The following is a 23,525-nucleotide window of genomic DNA, read 5'->3' on the forward strand; positions in this document are numbered from 1 at the left end:
AGTAAAATCAATCAATGTCAATCAATGTTTATTTATATAGCCCTAAATCACAAGTGTCTCAAAGGGCTGTACAAGCCACAACGACATCCTCGGTACAGAGCCCACATACGGGCAAGGAAAAACTCACCCCAGTGGGACGTCGGTGAATGACTATGAGAAACCTTGGAGAGGACCGCATATGTGGGTAACCCCCCCCCCTCTAAGTAAGTAAAAAAAAAACTAAAAAAAAACAATACAATATATAACAAAAAAAATACATTTCAGGCTACACTCACGTTTAAAAATAAGTATTATATATATATATATATATATATATATATATATATATATATATATATATATATATATATATATATATATATATATATATATATATATATATACATATAATTATATATATATATATATATGCCATTTTTGTCAAAACCCTGTTTTTCATGGGAACACCACAAAATATGTCATATTTAAATAGGATCAATAATTCATAACAACATTGATTTTAATTCATTATTATAATTTTTTCAAATGAAAGTTTTTTTTATGTCTCACTAAAATGATTTGTGATCCAAGAAGGGCCTCACTCATAAAAGTAATATAATTCAAGACATACAATTATTCTATTGCAACACTTTAATCTCCATATTAACTTCAGATCCAACCGTTAATTATATATTTTTTATTATTATTTTTGTTTGTTTGTTGGTTTTTTGCCCCTTTTTGTCAAATAAAACTTAATTTCTATGACAAACACAAAATACACAATACATATATTCCCCAAAACATATTTCAAAGTGTAATATTTGATGTGAAGTCATTGGAGATTTAAATAAGATCAATAAATCATAACATTGATTTTGATTTATTATTATTTTTTGAGCAATGACAGTAAAAAAATTTTAAAAAAAATCGCACTAACATTCTCAGGGACCCAAAACTCATAAAAGTGTTAAAAATAAGTCATACATTTATTTGTATTATTAATAGTTTTTTTTACTTTAACACTTAAATGATTAACCTCAGATCTGTCCATTACACATTTTTATTATATTTTTATGCTTTGTTTTATGCCATTTTTGTCAAAGAAAACTCTGTTTTTTTATGGCAAAAACACAAAAATATGCAATTTTTCCCCAAAAATATTTCAAAATATAATATTTGATGTGAAGTCATTGGAGATTTAAACAAGATCAATAAATCACAACAACATTGGTTTTGATTTATTATTATTTTTTGAGCAATGACAGTTAAATAAAAAAATCGCACTAACATTCTCAGGGACCCAAAACTCATAAAAGTGTTAAAAATAAGTCATACATTTATTTGTATTATTATTAGTTTTTGTTTTTACTTTAACACTTAAATGACTAGATTAACCTCAGATCTGTCCATTACACATTTTTATTATATTTTTATGCTTTGTTTTATGCCATTTTTGTCAAAGAAAACTCTGTTTTTTATGGCAAAAACACAAAATATGCAATATTTCCCCAAAACATATTTCAAAATATAATATTTGATGTGAAGTCATTGGACATTTAAATAAGATCAATAATTCATAACAACATTGATTTTGATTTATTATTATTTTTTGAGCAATGACAGTAAAAAAAAATTAAAAAAAATCGCACTGACATTTTTAGGGATCCAAAACTCATAAAAGTGTTAAAAATAAGTCATACAATTATTTGTATTATTATTAGTTTTTTTTACCTTTAACACTTAAATGACTAGATTAACCTCAGATCTGTCCATTACACATCCATCCATCCATCCATTTTCTACCGCTTATTCCCTTCGGGGTCGCGGGGGGCGCTGGAGCCTATCTCAGCTACAATCGGGCGGAAGGCGGGGTACACCCTGGACAAGTCGCCACCTCATCGCAGGGCCAACACAGATAGACAGACAACATTCACACTCACATTCACACACTAGGGCCAATTTAGTGTTGCCAATCAACCTATCCCCAGGTGCATGTCTTTGGAGGTGGGAGGGGCCTATCCCCAGGTGCATGTCTTTGGAGGTGGGAGGGGCCTATCCCCAGGTGCATGTCTTTGGAGGTGGGAGGGGCCTATCCCCAGGTGCATGTCTTTGGAGGTGGGAGGGGCCTATCCCCAGGTGCATGTCTTTGGAGGTGGGAGGAAGCCGGAGTACCCGGAGGGAACCCACGCAGTCACGGGGAGAACATGCAAACTCCACACAGAAAGATCCCGAGGCCGGGATTGAACTCACGACTACTCAGGACCTTCGTATTGTGAGGCAGACGCACTAACCCCTCTGCCACCGTGCTGCCCTCCATTACACATTTTTATTATATTTTTATGCTTTGTTTTATGCCATTTTTGTCAAAGAAAACTCTGTTTTTTTATAAAATATGAAATCTTTCCCCAAAACATATTTCAAAATATAATATTTGATGTGAAGTCATTGGAGCTTTAAATAAGATCAATTATTCATAACAACATTGATTTATTATTATTTTTTGAGCAATGACAGTTAAATAAAAAAATCGCACTAACATTCTCAGGGACCCAAAACTCATAAAAGTGTTAAAAATAAGTCATACATTTATTTGTATTATTTAGTTGTTTTTTTTACTTTAACACTTAAATGACTAGATTAACCTCAGATCTGTCCATTACACATTTTTATTATATTTTTATGCTTTTTTTATGCCATTTTTGTCAAAGAAAACTCTGTTTTTTATGGCAAAAACACAAAATATGAAATATTTCCCCCAAAAATATTTCAAAATATAATATTTGATGTGAAGTCTTTGGAGATTTAATTATTTTTTGAGCAATGACAGTTAAATAAAAAAATCGCACTAACATTCTCAGGGATCCAAAACTCATAAAAGTGTTAAAAATAAGTCATACATTTATTTGTATTATTTAGGTTTTTTTTACCTTTAACACTTAAATGACTAGATTAACCTCAGATCTGTCCATTACACATTTTTATTATATTTTTATGCTTTGTTTTATGCCATTTTTGTCAAAGAAAACTCTGTTTTTTTATGGCAAAAACACAAAATATGCAATATTTCCCCCCCAAATATTTCAAAATATAATATTTGATGTGAAGTCATTGGAGATTTAAATAAGATCAATAATTCGTAACAACAATGATTTTGATTTATTATTATTTTTTTTAGCAATGACAGTTAAATAAAAAAATCGCACTAAACTCATAAAAGTGTTAAAAATAAGTCATACATTTATTTGTATTATTTAGGTTTTTTACTTTAACACTAAAATGACTAGATTAACCTCAGATCTGTCCATTACACATTTTTATTATATTTTTATGCTTTGTTTTATGCCATTTTTGTCAAAAAAAACTCTGTTTTTTTATGGCAAAAACACAAAATATGAAATATTTCCCCAAAACATATTTCAAAATATAATATGAAGTCATTGGAGATTTAAATAAGATCAATAATTCAGAACAACACTGGTTTTGATTTATTTTTTATTTTTTAAGCAATGACAGTAAAAAAAAAAAAAAAAAATCGCACTAACATTCTCAGGGACCCAAAACTCATAAAAGTGTTAAAAATAAGTCATACATTTATTTGTATTATTTAGTTTTTTTTACTTTAACACTTAAATGACTAGATTAACCTCAGATCTGTCCATTACACATTTTTATTATATTTTTATGCTTTGTTTTATGCCATTTTTGTCAAAGAAAACTCTGTTTTTTTATGGCAAAAACACAAAAATATGCAATATTTCCCCCCAAAATATTTCAAAATATAATATTTGATGTGAAATCATTGGAGCTTTAAAAAAGATCAATAATTCATAACAACAATGATTTTTATTTATTATTATTTTTTGAGCAATGACAGTTAAATAAAAAAATCGCACTAACATTCTCAGGGACCCAAAACTCCTAAAAGTGTTAAAAATAAGTCATACATTTATTTGTATTATTATTAGTTTTTTTTACTTCAACACTTAAATGACTAGATTAACCTCAGATCTGTCCATTACACATTTTTATTATATTTTTATGCTTTGTTTTATGCCATTTTTGTCAAAGAAAACTCTGTTTTTTTAGGCAAAAACACAAAATATGCAATATTTCCCCCCCAAATATTTCAAAATATAATATTTGATGCGACATCATTGGAGATTTAAATAAGATCAATAAATCAGAACAACGTTGGTTTTGATTTATTATTATTTTTTGAGCAATGACAGTAAAAAAAAAAATTAAAAAATCGCACTAACATTCTCAGGGATCCAAAACTCATAAAAGTGTTAAAAATAAGTCATACATTTATTTGTATTATTTAGTTGTTTTTTCCCCTTTAACACTTAAATGACTAGATTAACCTCAGATCTGTCCATTACACATTTTTATTATATTTTTATGCTTTGTTTTATGCCATTTTTGTCAAAGAAAACTCTGTTTTTTTATGGCAAAAACACAAAATATGCAATATTTCCCCAAAAAATATTTCAAAATATAATATTTGATGTGAAGTCATTGGAGATTTCATTATTTTTTGAACAATGACAGTAAAAAAATAAAATAAAAATTGCATTAACATTCTCAGGGACCCAAAACTCATAAAAGTGTTAAAAATAAGTCATACAATTATTTGTATTATTATTAGTTTTTTTTACTTTAACACTTAAATGACTAGATTAACCTCAGATATGTCCATTACACATTTTTATTATATTTTTATGCTTTGTTTTATGCCATTTTTGTCAAAGAAAAATCTGTTTTTTATGGCAAAAACACAAAATATGAAATATTTCCCCCCCAAATATTTCAAAATATAATATTTGATGTGAAGTCATTGGAGATTTAAATAAGATCAATAATTCAGAACAACGTTGGTTTTGATTTATTATTATTTTTTGAGCAATGACAGTAAAAAAAAAAAATCGCACTAACATTCTCAGGGATCCAAAACTCATAAAAGTGTTAAAAATAAGTCATACATTTATTTGTATTATTTAGTTTTTTTTACTTTAACACTTAAATGACTAGATTAACCTCAGATCTGTCCATTACACATTTTTATTATATTTTTATGCTTTGTTTTATGCCATTTTTGTCAAAGAAAACTCTGTTTTTTTATGGCAAAAACACAAATCTACTATCACCTGAAAAAGTCTAAATTGGAGCATGTTAGCGCGCACGAGTGCTGCCGGCATGGGGAGAGCTGCGGTTCACTGAGGGAGGGAATGATTTCCCAACATATACTGAGACACTAGTGGGATGTCTTCTTGGCAGGGACATGAACTACTCATCAAACACACTTCAGGTCATTCAAGGTCAACATAGAGTGACTTCTTCTGCTCTTTTGGAGACAAAATGACAACCTGTCAATCAAATGAAGGCCAAAGAAGAAGACTCTCTCACCTGATTGGATGTTTCAACTTGAAGGAAAATAAAGCCTGGCTTCCCTCGACGTGCTGGTGTGCAACTGACTATGTGCTGCTTGTAACACCTGCAACACAACATTGTTACTATACACCTGTAACACACACACACAACTTCTTACAACTGACTATGTGCTGCTTGTAACACCTGCAACACAACATTGTTACTATACACCTGTAACACACACACACAACTTCTTACAACTGACTATGTGCTGCTTGTAACACCTGCAACACAACATTGTTACTATACACCTGTAACACACACACACAACTTCTTACAACTGACTATGTGCTGCTTGTAACACCTGTAACACAACATTGTTACTATACACCTGTAACACAACATTGTTACTATACACCTGTAACACACACACACAACTTCTTACAACTGACTATGTGCTGCTTGTAACACCTGTAACACAACATTGTTACTATACACCTGTAACACAACATTGTTACTATACACCTGTAACACAACATTGTTACTATACACCTGTAACACACACACACAACTTCTTACAACTGACTATGTGCTGCTTGTAACACCTGTAACACAACATTGTTACTATACACCTGTAACACAACATTGTTACTATACACCTGTAACACAACATTGTTACTATACACCTGTAACACACACACACAACTTCTTACAACTGACTATGTGCTGCTTGTAACACCTGTAACACAACATTGTTACTATACACCTGTAACACAACATTGTTACTATACACCTGTAACACACACACACAACTTCTTACAACTGACTATGTGCTGCTTGTAACACCTGTAACACACACACACACACACACACAACTTCTTACAACTGACTATGTGCTGCTTGTAACACCTGTAACACAACATTGTTACTACACACAACTTCTTACAACTGACAACGTTGTTACTGTACAACGTGACACAACACAACATTGTTACTATACAAACACAACATTGTTACAACATGACACAACACAACATTGTTACAACATGACACAACACAACATTGTTACAACATGACACAACACAACATTGTTACAACATGACAACACAACATTGTTACTATACAAACACAACATTATTACAACATGACACAACACAACATTGTTACAACACGACACATCGTTGTTACAACATGACACAACAACATTGTTACTATACAAACACAACATTATTACAACATGACACAACACAACATTGTTACAACACGACACAACGTTGTTACAACATGACACAACAACATTGTTACTATACAAACACAACATTATTACAACATGACACAACACAACATTGTTACAACATAACACAACACAACATTGTTACAGCATGACACAACACAACATTGTTACAACATAACACAACACAACATTATTACAACATGACACAACACAACATTGTTACAACATGACACAACACAACATTGTTACAGCCTGACACAACACAACATTGTTACAACATAACACAACACAACATTATTACAACATGACACAACACAACATTGTTACAACGTGACACAACACAACATTGTTACAACACAACATGGTTACAACATGACACAACACAACATTGTTACTATACAAACACAACAATATTACAACATGACACAACACAACATTGTTACAACACGACACAACACAACATTGTTACAACATGACACAACACAACATTATTACAACATGACACAACTCAACATTGTTACAACATGACACAACACAACATTGTTACAACATGACACAACACAACATTATTACAACATGACAACACAACATTGTTACAACACAACACAACACAACATTGTTACAACATGACAACACAACATTGTTACAACATAACACAACACAGCATTGTTACAACATGACACAACACAACATTGTTACTATACAAACACAACATTGTTACAACATGACACAACACAACATTGTTACAACATGACAACACAACATTGTTACAACACAACACAACATTGTTACAACATGACACAACACAATGTTGTTACAACATGACACAACACAACATTGTTACTATACAAACACAACATTATTACAACATGACACAACACAACATTGTTACAACATGACACAACACAGCATTGTTACAACATAACACAACACAACATTGTTACTATACAAACACAACATTGTTACTATACAAACACAACATTATTACAACATGACACAACACAACATTGTTACAACATGACACAACACAACATTGTTACAACATGACAACACAACATTGTTACAACACAACACAACGTTGCTACAACATGACACAACACAACGTTGTTACAACATGACACAACACAACATTGTTACTATACAAACACAACATTGTTACAACATAACACAACACAACATTGTTACTATACAAACACAACATTGTTACTATACAAACACAACATTATTACAACATGACACAACACAACATTGTTACAACATGACACAACACAACATTGTTACAACATGACACAACACAACATTGTTACAACATAACACAACACAACATTGTTACTATACAAACACAACATTGCTACAACATGACACAACACAATATTGTTACAACATAACACAACACAACATTGTTACTATACAAACACAACATTGTTACAACATGACACAACACAACATTGTTACAACATAACACAACACAACATTGTTACTATACAAACACAACATTGTTACAACATGACACAACACAACATTGTTACAACATGACACAACACAACATTGTTACAACATAACACAACACAACATTGTTACTATACAAACACAACATTGTTACAACATAACACAACACAACATTGTTACTATACAAACACAAGATTGTTACTATACAAACACAACATTATTACAACATGACACAACACAACATTGTTACAACATGACACAACACAACATTGTTACTATACAAACACAACATTATTACAACATGACACAACACAACATTGTTACAACATGACACAACACAACATTGTTACAACATGACACAACACAACATTGTTACTATACAAAAACAAAATTCTTACAACATAACACAACACAACATTGTTACTATACAAACACAACATTGTTACTATACAAACACAACATTATTACAACATGACACAACACAACATTGTTACAACATGACACAACACAACATTGTTACAACATGACACAACACAACATTGTTACAACATAACACAACACAACATTGTTACTATACAAACACAACATTGCTACAACATGACACAACACAATATTGTTACAACATAACACAACACAACATTGTTACTATACAAACACAACATTGTTACAACATGACACAACACAACATTGTTACAACATAACACAACACAACATTGTTACTATACAAACACAACATTGTTACAACATGACACAACACAACATTGTTACAACATGACACAACACAACATTGTTACAACATAACACAACACAACATTGTTACTATACAAACACAACATTGTTACAACATAACACAACACAACATTGTTACTATACAAACACAACATTATTACAACATGACACAACACAACATTGTTACAACATGACACAACACAACATTGTTACTATACAAACACAACATTATTACAACATGACACAACACAACATTGTTACAACGTGACACAACACAACATTGTTACAACATGACACAACACAACATTGTTACAACATGACACAACACAACATTATTACAACATGACAACACAACATTGTTACAACATAACACAACACAACATTGTTACTATACAAACACAACATTGTTACAACATGACACAACACAACATTGTTACTATACAAACACAACATTATTACAACATGACACAACACAACATTGTTACAACATGACACAACACAACATTGTTACAACATGACACAACACAACATTGTTACAACATGACACAACACAACATTATTACAACATGACACAACACAACATTGTTACAACATAACACAACACAACATTGTTACTATACAAACACAACATTGTTACAACATGACACAACACAACATTGTTACAACATGACACAACACAACATTGTTACAACATGACACAACACAACATTGTTACAACATGACAACACAACATTGTTACAACATGACACACCACAACATTGTTACAACATGACACAACACAACATTGTTACAACATGACACAACACAACATTGTTACAACATGACACAACACAACATTGTTACAACATGACAACACAACATTGTTACAACATGACACAACACAACATTGTTACAACATAACACAACACAACATTGTTACAACATATTCAAAATGGCTGACTGAATTTGTGATGTTTAAAGTGTTTTCACAGATAATAAACACAACTTGATGTTTTCATGCACACAATGTAACACAATGAAACACAATTCAACAAATAAAGTCAGAATTTTTTGGAATCAAAATGGCTTCCTTGGCCGGTCTTACCTGGTCCAGGAAAGGTTCCCGCTGAGACAGTCTTCCAGAACATTCTCACAGCCTGTCAGAGGACACAAAGATCAAAAAGGTGAGCCACACGGAGGACAGACGACAGGACGAGAGAGGCGGACTCACGCGGGCTGACCATGGTCTCTGGTGTAGGACAGTTGGTGGTGCAGTCTCCTAGAAGCAAGGTCAGAGGGTCAGGAAGTGTTAGGCCTGGAGGGTCACGGCGTGAGGAAACTCACCGTCGGCGTGGCAACAGAGGCAGACGAGCCAAAGGAGGAGAAGAGGCGATGGCGCCGTGTGAGCCATCTGATGATCTGTGGTGCTCTGATGGCAGGCGGGAGTTTCACATGTGCATAGACAGAGCGTGGGACCACATCGCAAAGGAAGTGACGCACGGCGTGGGGTTTTTATTTAAACATTTTTTAATTAGCAAACTTTCCCCCACAGGAAGTTGACTTCACCACCCCACACCCATCACCGTCTGTGGGCAACTTCACCTCACAGAAGGAGGAAGTTTCCACACACGCCACGTTTCCCCTTTTGGCCAGAAGACGCACAACTTTGGTCTCATGCTGACTCGGCACAACTCACATCCTCTTCACATAAATGTGCGTCTGCTGCTTCAAGGTCACGAGTCACGCCGCCGTTTCATTGGACCACTAACTCAAAAAAAGTCACTCAAATTTACTGTAAAAAAAAATTGTTATAAAAAATAAAAGAAGGGCAGCTCAGTCTCGGAATTGTGGGTAATGTAGTGTTTTGAAGTTTTTGGTCATTTTGTGTTGAAAAATTAAAAAAAAAAAAAAAATTAAATGGGCAGCTCAGTCTCGGAATTGTGGGTAATGTAGTGTTTTTACATTTTTGGCCATTGTGTGTTAAAATTTTTTTTTTTTAAAAATGGCCAGCTCAGTCTCGGAATTGTGGGTAGTAGTGTTTTTACGTTTTTGGTCATTCTGTGTTTTTTTTTTTAAATAAATAAAAAATGGCCAGTTCAGTCTCAGAATTGTGGGTAATGTAGTGTTTTTACGTTTTTGGTCATTCTGTGTTTTAAAAAAAATAAAAATAAAAAATAAAAAATGGCCAGCTCAGTCTCGGAATTGTGGGTAATGAAGTGTTTTTACGTTTTTGGTCATTCTGTGTTAAAAAAAATAAAAATAAATAAAAATGGCCAGCTCAGTCTCGGAATTTGGGGTAATGTAGTGTTTTTACGTTTTAGGTCATTTTATGTTAAAAAATAAATAAAAAAATAAAATAAAAAAATAAATGGGCAGCTCAGTCTCGGAATTGTGGGTAATGTAGTGTTTTTATGTTTTTGGTCATTCTGTGTTAAAATTAAAATAAAAAATAAATAAAAAATAAAAGAAGGGCAGCTCAGTCTCGGAATTGTGGGTAATGTAGTGTTTTTACGTTTTTGGTCATTCTGTGATTTAAAAAAAATAAAATTAATAAATAAAAAATGGCCAACTCAGTTTCGGAATTGTGGGTAATGTAGTGTTTTTACGTTTTTGGTCATTCTGTGTTAAAATAAAATAAAAAAAATAATAAAAAATAAAAGAAGGGCAGCTCAGTCTCTGAATTGTGGGTAATGTAGTGTTTGTAAGTTTTTGGTCATTCTGTGTTAAAAAATAAAACAATTAAAAAATAAATAATAGGCAGCTAAGTCTCGGAATTGTGTGTAATGTAGTGTTTTACGTTTTTGGTCATTCTGTGTTAAAAGAATAAAAATTAAAAAAACAAATGGGCAGTTCAGTCTCGGAATTGTGGGTAATGTAGTGTTTTTACGTTTTTGGTCATTCTGTGTTAAAAAAAATAAAAATGGCCAGCTCAGTCTCGGAATTGTGGGTAATGTAGTGTTTTTACGTTTTTGGTCATTCTGTGTTAAAAAAAATTAAATGGGCAGCTCAGTCTCGGAATTGTACGGAGCCCCTAAAGGGACATGGGATTTTTTTTTTTTTTTAGACATGTATCTCGTGGCCACGAGAAACTTTTTATAAAAAAAATAAATAAAAAAATAACATTTTTTTTTTTTTTTTTACTAAAAGTTTCTCGTGGCCACGAGAAACTTTTTATTAAAAAAAAAAAAAAAAAATTTCAATTTTTTACTAAAACTTTCTCGTGGCCACGAGAAACTTTTAATAAAAAATAAAAAATAAAAAATAAAAATTTTTTTTTTTTTTTTTTACTAAAAGTTTCCCGTGGCCACGAGAAAGTTACGAGAAACTTTCTCGTGGCCACGAGAAAGCATTGGATGCGTGCTGATGGTTTGGTGTGTGTTAAAATGGCAGTTTAGGAGTTAATATGGCTGTATTTCCAATTAGGACTTTCCCCCATGTGTGTTGTGGCAAAATGTGAATGCTTGGTGTGAGACAAACACTTTATCTTCCTGGTTATTGTAACGCTACGTGTTTGACATTATTTAAGACTTTATCATGCCCGGGAAAGGACAGTTTTCCTCTTCTGTGGCTGTGGGGGGGGGGGGGGGGGGGCGTGGCTTGCGGACCTGCAGCAAAGCGGAGTGTGTCAGTTAGTCCCATGTTGATGTGATCAAACTTATTTCTTGCTGGGAAGATACACACACAATTGTAACTGTTATTTCTTCCTGCAAATAATAAATATGTACGTGTTTGGATGTATTCATTTATGTCAAATTGTCATTAAATGTAATATTGCCTGACAAAAAGTGATACGACGTACGTAATATTTTGATATTTACACATCGCATATTTACACACGCGCATCTGACACTTTGGCATTGAGAACATATTTTCATTTGCCCGGGCAAAGAGGCAGTGTTTACGTGTAAGAGATGTTGAAGTGTGATGATAATCTTGTTTAGCAAGAAAACTGAGCGCTACAGATCGCTCTCAACAGTTCAATAATAAATGAAGATAAAGGAATCGCTCGCTCATCTCTAGCAATCAGCATGCTAGTTGTCAACTAGCGATTAGCGTGCTAGTTCTCAGCTGGTAATTAGCATGCAAGTTTATCTCCATCAATTAGCATGCTAGTGGTCAACTAGCGATTATATGGCTAGTTCCCAGCTGGTAATTAGCGTGCTAGTTGTTCTCTAGCAATTAGCATGCTAGTTGTCAACTCGCGATTAGCGTGCTAGTTCTCAGCTGGTAATCAGCCTGCTCATTCTTAAATAGCAATTAGCATGCTAGATGTCAACTAGTGACTAACGTGCTAGTTCTCACCTGGTAATTGGCGTGCTCGTTTTTCTCTAGCAATTAGCATGCTAGTTGTCAACTAGCGATTAGCGTGCTGGCTGTCAGCTAGCAATTAGCGGCGCACTGCTATAAAATGTTAATGCTGCACAACAAGAAGGTACTTTTGCAGTTTAATTAGAAAGACAATTTCATACAAAGTACAAAAGTTCTTCTTCTCCATCAGTTTGAGGATCCTTGGCCCTGAAAACGTTGCCAAGTCCTTTCTAGTCCCCAGTCTGGAGTCAGCAAATAAAACTATAGTCCCGGTGCGTGTGGCTTCAGTGCCCTTGGTCCACGTTGGCGGCTGAGACCACCTGTCCAGCTAAGACCACCTGTCCAGGGTGTCTCCCCATGTGTCGGACAAACGTCGAGCGGTCGCTAAAGCTTTTGCTGCAAACGGCGCAGGGGAAGGGTTTCTCCCCGGTGTGCGTCCTGGCGTGTCTTCTCAGGTGCTCCCTCTGCGAGAACCTCTGCCCGCACGTCGAGCAGCCGAAGGGTTTCTCCCCCGTGTGCGTCCTGGCGTGCTTGTTCAACGTGGAGCGGTCGCCGAAGGCGGCGCTGCAGGCCGCGCAGCGAAAGGGTTTCTCTCCGGTGTGCGTCCTCGTGTGCGTGATCAAGTTCGACTTGCGGGAGAATTTCTCCGGGCAGTGCGAACAGCAGAACGGTTTCTCGCCGGTGTGCCGCCGGATGTGTTTGACCAAAGTCGAGCGGTCGCTGTAACTGGTGGTGCAGAACGGGCAAGAAAAGGGTTTCTCCCCCGTGTGCGTCCTGGTGTGCTTGATCAGATTCCCCCTCTGGGCGAACGTCTTGCCGCACACGGCGCAGACAAACGGTTTCTCTCCGGTGTGCGTGCGCATGTGCACCGTCAGCGTTTTCTTGTCGTAAAAAGCCCGGTCGCATTCGGAGCACATCACTCGGGTGTTGTCGAGGTGACGCGTGGAGTGTGCGGTGGTGTGGTCGCTACCTGATCCTGGAGCTGACCCAATGTGGTCTACGTCGGCTTCCGTGGTCATGTGACGAGTGGAGTGTGCGGTGGTGTGGTCGCTACCCGATCCTGGAGCTGACCCAATGTGGTCTACATCGGCTTCCGTGGTCATGTGACGAGTGGAGTGTGCGGTGGTGTGGTCGCTACCTGATCCTGGAGCTGACCTCATGTGGTCTACATCAGCTTCCGTGGTCATGTGACGAGTGGAGTGTGCGGTGGTGTGGTCGCTACCTGATCCTGGAGCTGATTCCAGGTGGTCTACGTCGGCTTCTGTGGTCATGTGACGAGTGGAGTGTGCGGTGGTGTGCTCGCTACCTGATCCTGGAGCGGACCTCATGTGGTCTACATCGGCTTCCGGGGTCATGTGACGGGTGGAGTGTGCGGTGGTGTGGTCACTACCTGATCCTGGAGCTGACCCAATGTGGTCTACATCGGCTTCCGTGGTCATGTGACGAGTGGAGTGTGCGGTGGTGTGGTCGCTACCTGATCCTGGAGGTGGCCCCAAGTGGTCTACGTCGGCTTCTAAGGTCATGTGACGAGTGGAGTGTGCGGTGGTGTGCTCGCTACCTGATCCTGGAGCTGACCTCATGTGGTCTACATCGGCTTCCGTGGTCATGTGACGAGTGGAGTGTGCGGTGGTGTGGTCGCTACGTGATCCTGGAGGTGGCCCCAAGTGGTCTACGTCGGCTTCCGTGGTCATGTGACGAGTGGAGTGTGCGGTGGTGTGGTCGCTACCTGATCCTGGAGCTGGCCCCAAGTGGTCTACGTCGGCTTCCGTGGTCATGTGACGAGTGGAGTGTGCGGTGGTGTGGTCGCTACCTGATCCTGGAGCTGACCCAATGTGGTCTACATCAGCTTCCGTGGTCATGTGACGAGTGGAGTGTGCGGTGGTGTGGTCGCTACCTGATCCTGGAGGTGGCCCCAAGTGGTCTACGTCGGCTTCTAAGGTCATGTGACGAGTGGAGTGTGCGGTGGTGTGCTCGCTACCTGATCCTGGAGCTGACCTCATGTGGTCTACATCGGCTTCCGTGGTCATGTGACGAGTGGAGTGTGCGGTGGTGTGGTCGCTACGTGATCCTGGAGGTGGCCCCAAGTGGTCTACGTCGGCTTCCGTGGTCATGTGACGAGTGGAGTGTGCGGTGGTGTGGTCGCTACCTGATCCTGGAGCTGGCCCCAAGTGGTCTACGTCGGCTTCCGTGGTCATGTGACGAGTGGAGTGTGCGGTGGTGTGGTCGCTACCTGATCCTGGAGCTGACCCAATGTGGTCTACATCAGCTTCCGTGGTCATGTGACGAGTGGAGTGTGCGGTGGTGTGGTCGCTACCTGATCCTGGAGCTGACCCCAAGTGGTCTACGTCGGCTTCTGGTGTCCAGCTGCTGCTTGGAGGGTCCGCGTCCTCCTCACCCTTCACGATGACCTGGATCACCTGCTCGTCCTCCGGTCCTCCCGGGTCCTCCCGACTGACGCTGTGGTCCTGCTCTTCCTCTTTAATGCGGGGGGGCTGTGGCTCCTCCTGCTCCGCCTTGCAGCACGGCGTGGTCTCGCCAACGTCCTCCATTGTTGGCAGCGCTGAGGACAAACGTCACGGTCAAGGGGATCCTATCAGGGGTTTGACTTTAGCAGGTATTTGGGCTTATTGGACCCTAATTAGAATAAAAACTAGTAATCATAATTTGATATGATGTACTTAGTCCATAAGTACTGTGGAGGATGCATTTATGTTTAAGAGTTCTTTCTTTTTACATAGCCATGTTTAGAGTAGATAGTACTTTTCCTTTGTATATTGTACCAGGGGGGGGCTTTCTTTGTATGAAATAAGTTGGCTTTTCCGTTTGAATTCCAGATCAACTAGAGTAGCCGATATGAATGTATTGGTTAAACTGATCACCTAAAGCTTTAGTAAAACTTGAAAATACTCCAATTCTGTCTTGGTGGTCCTTCTTACTCAGCATATATGTCATGGAAAGGACTCGGGATTGACCAGTAACTTAGATTCCCTGGGAGGAAGAACTGGTCCGACGCAACAGTACACAAACGTGTACTTCATGTTTATTGACATGTTCATTCTTATTTTTACACTTTTTTCCCCCCAAATTCCATTGTATGTTACACTCTTCTGACACCACCAGATGGCAGTATAAGTGTCCACATAAGCGGCCATAAGACCCCAATTCAGTAGTGTACACAATTTTGGAAATAAGAGCTAAAAGGTGCTGTCCACGCATGTGGCCACTAGGCCTTTAGAGGTTTTTAACTTGCCTATAATTAGACTTTAACTTTATTTTTATTGGTGTACTCTGCTTTACATCAGGGGTGTCCAAACTTGAACAATTAAAGCCTTTTTGATATTTTTCATTTGCAAATCCAACACAATATAACATTTTTAATTGTGTGAATTGTATTTATATAGCGCTTTTCTCTAGTGACTCAAAGCGTTTTGGGTAAAGTGTCTTAATAATAACAATAATAATAATAGATTTTATTTGTAAAAGCACTTCACATTGAGCAAACAACCTCAAAGTGCTACAGTGTATTAGAAAATAAATAACAAGATAATAAAAATAAATAAAAATAAAAACTAGAACTAGCACGCATATTTCTGAAATAAAAAGGCTTTTTTAAAAAGAAGGGTTTTTAAGCCTTTTTTTTTTTTAAAAGCACCCACAGTCTGTGGTGCCCTCAGGTGGTCAGGGAGAGCGTTCCACAGACTGCAAAAAGCCCGGTCTCCCATTGTTCGTAGCTTTGTCCTCAGAGGTTGGAGGAGGTTAGCCTGTTCGGGGCGGAGGTGTGGTGTGGAGGATTTGGGGGTGAGCAGTTATTTGAGGTAGACTGGTGGGTTAGTAGGGAGACTTTGTATTCAATCCACTCTGCAAATTTGAATTGTAAAGACTATATAATACAATACAAATAAGTGTCTTTTTTTCCCCCCGTAATGAGGTGTTGTTTTTGTTTGGTTAGTTTGTGGAAATCACCTGAAACGCTTTAACAGCCCTTTGAGACACTTGTGATTTAGGGCTATATAAATAAACATTGATTGATTGATTGATTTACTGTGTGTGTGTGTGTGTGGGGGGTGGGGGGGGGGGTAAAGTGTTTTAATAATAATAAAAATAATAGATTTTATTTGTAAAAGCACTTGAGCAAACAACCTCAAAGTGCTAGTGTATTAAAAAAATAAAAAGGTAATAAAAATAAATAAAAATAAAAACTAGAACAGCCTAATAGCTACAACTAGCACGCATATATAAAAAAAAGACTTTTTTTAAAAAAAGAAGGGTTTTTAAGCCTTTTTTAAAAGCATTCACAGTCTGCGGTGCCCTCAGGTGGTCAGGGAGAGTGTTCCACAGACTGCAGAAAGCCCGGTCTCCCATTGTTCGTAGCTTTGTTCTCGGAGGTGTGGTGTGGAGGATTTGGGGGTGAGCAGTTCTTTGAGGTAGACGAGGCACTGGTGGGTTAGTAGGGAGACTTTGTATTCAATCCTGAGTGGAACAGGAAGCCGGCAAAGGGATTAGAGAACCGGTGTGATGTGGTCGTATTCCGTATTGCAGTCTTGCCCAAGGACACAACGGCAGTGACTAGGATGGCGGAAGCGGGGATCGAACCCGGAACCCTCAAGTTGCTGGCACGGCTGCGCGACCAACCGAGCTATACCGCCCCTTAAGGGTCCCCTCAAGTTTGGACATGGGGACCTGGAAGGATCTCTGTCATAAAAATGTTTTAAAAATTATATTTTATTATTATTATTATTATTATTATTATTATTATTATTATTATCATTATTATTATTATCATTATCATTATTATTATTATTATCATTATTATTATTATCATTATCATTATTATTATTATCATTATTATTATTATCATTATTATTATCATTACTTACATGGCAGTAATGGCTGCTTTCAGAGGGCCGCTTTTTTTTAAATGAATTGACATCATGCATGCGGGTAACAACCTGTGATTAATCACGATTAATCGAAATGCATATGCATTTGATTATTAGATTTTTTTTTATGTTGCTTTAAAACCATAAATAAAAGTGACAAGCAGATATTTAACTATTTGTTTTTATCTCAGAATTTTTTTTTTTAATACAGTATATAATAATATAACTGGCATTATCAGATAATATTAAAGTTTAAAATATGCATTTTTTTCCTGTCAAAATTGTATTAGTAAAAAAAATAAAAATAAAGTATTTTATTGAAAGGAATTTGTTCCAGGCTTTTTGCGGGCCACATAGAATGAGGTGGCGAGCCACAACTGGCCCCCGGGCCTTGAGTTTGACACCGATGATTTAACGCTTGAATCAATTGATCAACTGCCTATAATTAGACTTTAGCATGAAATATCATCACTTAAAGGGAAACTTCGGTTTTTTTCAACCTGGGCCCTGTTTTCATAATTTTTTCTGTATATGTGAGTGCTGGATAAAACATTTTTTGAGGTCGCGCCAGTATTGAGCAGGGCAGGCAGCCTCCAGCCCAGCTAACGCTCGTACACAGGGCAACTGGCTCTCGTCAAAATTCGGCCTATAAACATGCATTTTTTTCACACTGACAGGCTCAGATAGTTACAATGAGTGTCCGACAACATACTAGAAAGGAGAAATTAACGTATGTCTCTACCTTTAGCTGGAGATCGCTGTTTTTTGCGAGCTGTGTCCAAATCTCACCACGCTACAAATCTCGTTCCGAAATCTCGCGATAACTCGCGACAAAACACCGGTGGAAAAACAGTTACCTGACTGAGGTGAAGAGAGCATTGACAGACAAACAAACAAACTTTTCTATAAAACTAAAATAACAGTCTTCGGTAATCCAACAGAAAATCACTTCAGTCATCTCTCTTCACCTCAGTCAGGTAACTGTTTTTCCACCGGTGTTTTGTCGCGAGTTATCGCGAGATTTCGGAACGAGATTTGTAGCGTGGTGAGATTTGGACACAGCTCGCAAAAAACAGCGATCTCCAGCTAAAGGTAGAGACATACGTTAATTTCTCCTTTCTAGTATGTTGTCGGACACTCATTGTAACTATCTGAGCCTGTCAGTGTGAAAAAAATGCATGTTTATAGGCCGAATTTTGACGAGAGCCAGTTGCCCTGTGTACGAGCGTTAGCTGGGCTGGAGGCTGCCTGCCCTGCTCAATACTGGCGCGACCTCAAAAAATGTTTTATCCAGCACTCACATATACAGAAAAAATTATGAAAACAGGGCCCAGGTTGAAAAAAACCGAAGTTTCCCTTTAATAATGTTATATATTTGGAATTGGGTTGGAGTTTGTTAGATTGATTACCATTGTGTGATTTTGATCAATAAATACATTTTTTTAAATAATAACTTCTACATTATACCATCCATCCATCCATTTTCTACCGCTTATTCCCTTCGGGGTCGCGGGGGGCGCCGGAGCCTATCTCAGCTACAATCGGGCGGAAGGCGGGGTACACCCTGGACAAGTCGCCACCTCATCACAGGGCCTACATTATACCAGATAAAATTTAAAAAAACGAGAATGGTGTTGAATGGAATGGTCACCCCTAAGAATGGGAATCGAACCTCTACTAAACCGGTACTATAGGGGTGCATAAAACACTGCCCCTAGCGTCCCAGCGGAGAATTGCACGTCACTCTCTCATACAGCCCCAGTGTTTCCCACACATTCATTTATTTGTGGCGGCCCGCCACGAAAGAATTACGTCTGCCACAAATAAATAGAAAAAATAATTTAAATTTTTTTTTTTTTAAATAAAAAAAAATTTAAAAAATTAGTAGGAAACACATGGTTAAGTGTAGGAAGTAAAAGTCTGTGTGTGGTGTGTGTGCGTGTGTGTGTGTGTGTCGGGGGAGGGGGAAATGAGGGGGGTGGGGGGCTCTAGGTGGGTACATGTAAAAATACATATATTTTTATTTTTTATTCTACCATTATATAGTATTAAACATTAATATATAATTAATGTATTCAAACATATATATATATATATATATACATATATATATATATATATATATATATATATATATATATATATATATATTAAAACTGTGTGTGTGTATGTATATATATATATATATATATATATATATATATATATATATATATATATGTTTGAATACATAATTTATATATTAATGTTTAATACTATATAATAGTAGAATAAAAAATAAAAATACATGTACATTTCTGTTTTTCAGCTCGAAATCTAGATTTTTAGTATAGAATTAGCAAACACCTGAAATATTCATAACGTAAAATAAATATATACATTTTAATCATATATATAAATATATATATATATAAATATATATATACATATATATATATGTATTCAAACATATATATGTATATATATATATATATATATATATATATATATATATATATATATATATATATATATATATATATATATATATATATTTTTGAATACATAATTTATATGTTCATGTTTAATATTATATAATAGTAGAATAAAAATTAAAATACATGTACATTTCTGTGTTTTTCCAGCTCTAAATCTAGATTTTTAGTATAGAATTAGCAAACACCTGAAATATTCATAACGTAATATAAATATATACACTTTAATCATATATATATACATATATATATATATATATATACATATATATATATATATATACATATATATATATGTATTCAAACATATATATATATATATATATATATATATATATATATATATATGTTTGAATACATAATTTATATATTCATGTTTAATATTATATAATAGTAGAATAAAAAATAAAAATACATGTACATTTCTGTGTTTTTCAGCTCGAAATCTAGATTTTTAGTATAGAATTAGCAAACACCTGAAATATTCATAACGTAATATAAATATATACATTTTAATCATATATATATATATACACACATATATACATATATATATACATATATATATATATATATATATACATATATATACATACATATATATATATACATATATAAATATTCATAACATAATATAAATATATACATTTTAATCATATATATATATATATATATATATATATATATATATATATATATATATATATATATATATATATATATATATATATATATATATATATATTTCAGGTGTTTGCTAATTTTGTACTGAAAACTCAGATTTTGGGCTAAAACAGAAATAAATGTACATATACTTGTATATATATTATAAAGTATTATTATATATGTATATAAAGCATATTAATTATAAAATGTATAGTGAATATAATATTTTACATATATGTACAGTATATACGATATATTTCAAGTGTTTGCCAATTCTATGCTAAAAACTCAGATTTACAGCTGGAAAAGACAGAAATGTACATTTATTTGTATATATATTATAACGTATTACTATATATGTTGATTATCAATATGTAGTCAAATGAATAGTGAATATAATGAATTATAATATTCGATATATTTGGGAAGTTTGCTAATTCATGCTTAAAAACTCAAGCTGGAAAAGACAGAAAAGTACATTTATTCTGAAAGTTACAAGTAAATCACTCTGATTATGTGAAACAGACCATTATTATTATTATTATTAATAAATAGCTCGTAGAGAAGAAATAAACAAACCTGTTCTGTGGCAAAAAGCGATGTTGTCCGTTCTCCTCTTTGCTTTAAAAAGCTTCCTCCTCCTCCACTAAAAGAAATAAATACTTAGATATTAGAATAAACATAAATATATCAGATATTAGAATAAACATAAATATATCAGATATTAAAATAAACATTAATATATGTCGCTAGCGTCTCTTTGTTAGCAGCTAGCAAAGTCAGCTAGCCGGAAGAAGGTCAACACTCACGGAAACAAGTTCCCGCCCTTGCTACTTCCTCCCCAGAGAAGAAAGTGTGAAGTTTAAAGACTTTAAAGAGATGTTAAGTGTATAAAAAGCAGCAACAACATTGACGTCGCCATCACGCCTTCTTGGTTAGCACTACCGGAAGTGGAAGGATTAGCTACGGCAACTCCACTTGGACAAACATTGGCGCGAAATCGCTTGGGGTTCTTCTTCTTGTTGTTAAATTCCAGCACACCGGACGTGTTGCTGCCCTCTACTGGTCTTTATTTCAACTCCTTCGTCACCTCAGTTTGAGTTTATTTCGCCCATGCATACAATACAATGTAATGCATCACATATTTACAGTTTCATTACAGCACGTCCGAAAAGGAGGAAGAAGAAGCTGAGCTTATTTAATTATACCCCTTTTCATACCATAGCAATTGTATCCCATAGAATATGCTTCAAAATAAATACGCAAATTCAAAGCGCGATGTGACAAGAATGGCTGTATAGACGTTTTATGTATTTATTTAATAAACTACAAAAATAAAAGGCACACCTTAACAATAATTTTCAATAAATTAAGAATGTAAAGTACATTTTATTGTATTAGTAACATATTTATATGATAATAATATCTATATTTTATAAATGTTTCCTCAATATGTATTTGTGAAAATGTATAATATTAGTATTGTTGTTAAATAATATTATGACATATTTGGTTTTTCTACGCTGTGCAGCTGAGTAAATACTCCTCCACAATTTAAGGAAATATGATTTATTGGATTCAATATCAGTCAAATATGCAAACGTTACTCTGAATGTGATGACTGCCTAGGGATGATACTCCAAACCGGTTTTCCCGGTTGTTTGATAAGAAAAGAACCGAGTCCTCGGACTCGAATCCCTTTTTGAGAACCGGTACCCGTTATCGAGACCACTATAGTAAAGGAAAAGAGTTGATTCTTTATTCGAATCCCGTCCCGACCAGAAATGCTCCGTGGGACATCACAAGAAATGACGTCACGTGGCTCAGTCATTAGGCGCAGATAGCGAAAGCAGGAAAACAATGGGCGGGAAAAAGCGCTCCAAGGTGTAATAAAGTTCAAAACAAAAGCTATAATCCAACGAATAACTTTACTGAGAGATTTGAGCAGGGTAAAACAAACACATGACGAACATTTTTACCACCAACCGGAAACATAGCAACCAGGCTAGCAACGCACCTCCTTTACGGCAGCTGTCGCAACCTTCTTAAAACAACCGCAGCACATACATATATATACAACACTGCAGCACATACATATATATACAACACTGCAGCACATACATATATATACAACACTGCAGCACATACATATATATACAACACTGCAGCACATACATATATATACAACACTGCAGCACATACATATATATACAACACTGCAGCACATACATATATATACAACATATCTCCCTTTTTTAACTTTTGTTTTTCTTTCCTTGTAAACGTTACAAAATCACACTGTGGATGTGTTGTCTGTCTAATTATAAATAATGCAGACGAGGCGTGTTGGCTGAGTTCTTGACGTTTACTTTCACAGCGTGGCAACATGCAACACTTTTCGGGGTGACCGCGCATGCTCGTCACTCCCGTTGCATGCTGGGTAGTGTAGTTGTTATA

At 35.7% G+C, this 23,525-nt stretch overlaps 2 protein-coding genes across 3 annotated transcripts in view; both read right to left on the bottom strand.

The window, feature by feature from the left end:
* The window catches only part of LOC133662311 (adhesion G protein-coupled receptor G3-like), a 28,396-nt gene extending 17,819 nt beyond the window's left edge, over positions 1-10,577 (bottom strand). The window contains exons 1-4 of the mRNA XM_062066204.1: positions 10,085-10,577; positions 9,972-10,019; positions 9,846-9,897; positions 5,386-5,473 (exon numbers count right to left, since the gene is read on the bottom strand). Coding sequence (XP_061922188.1) covers positions 5,386-5,473; positions 9,846-9,897; positions 9,972-10,019; positions 10,085-10,151 — 255 coding nt within the window. The 5' untranslated portion in view covers positions 10,152-10,577. The remainder of the gene's footprint in view (positions 1-5,385; positions 5,474-9,845; positions 9,898-9,971; positions 10,020-10,084) is intronic.
* A 2,653-nt stretch (positions 10,578-13,230) lies between these two features.
* LOC133662319 (zinc finger protein 37-like) lies at positions 13,231-22,041 on the bottom strand. 2 transcript variants are annotated; one of them, XM_062066225.1, is made up of 4 exons: positions 21,878-22,041; positions 21,648-21,714; positions 14,187-15,608; positions 13,231-14,018 (listed from the first exon to the last, which is right to left on the bottom strand). In XM_062066225.1, the coding sequence occupies exons 3-4, from the start codon at positions 15,595-15,597 to the stop codon at positions 13,333-13,335; spliced, it is 2,097 nt and encodes a 698-aa protein (XP_061922209.1). In that variant the 5' UTR covers positions 15,598-15,608; positions 21,648-21,714; positions 21,878-22,041; the 3' UTR covers positions 13,231-13,332. The 2 variants fall into 2 exon arrangements, with proteins under 2 accessions (XP_061922209.1, XP_061922199.1); XM_062066215.1 differs by having other exon boundaries at positions 13,231-15,608.
* Between the last annotated feature and the right edge of the window lie 1,484 nt (positions 22,042-23,525).

The sequence above is a fragment of the Entelurus aequoreus genome, linkage group LG02 (assembly GCF_033978785.1).
Source record: "Entelurus aequoreus isolate RoL-2023_Sb linkage group LG02, RoL_Eaeq_v1.1, whole genome shotgun sequence".
NCBI lineage: Eukaryota > Metazoa > Chordata > Actinopteri > Syngnathiformes > Syngnathidae > Entelurus > Entelurus aequoreus.

Coding starts and splice junctions, on each gene's coding strand:
- LOC133662319 (XM_062066215.1), bottom strand. CDS start 15,597: ATGGAGGACGTTGGCGAGACCACGCCGTGCTGCAAGGCGGAGCAGGAG.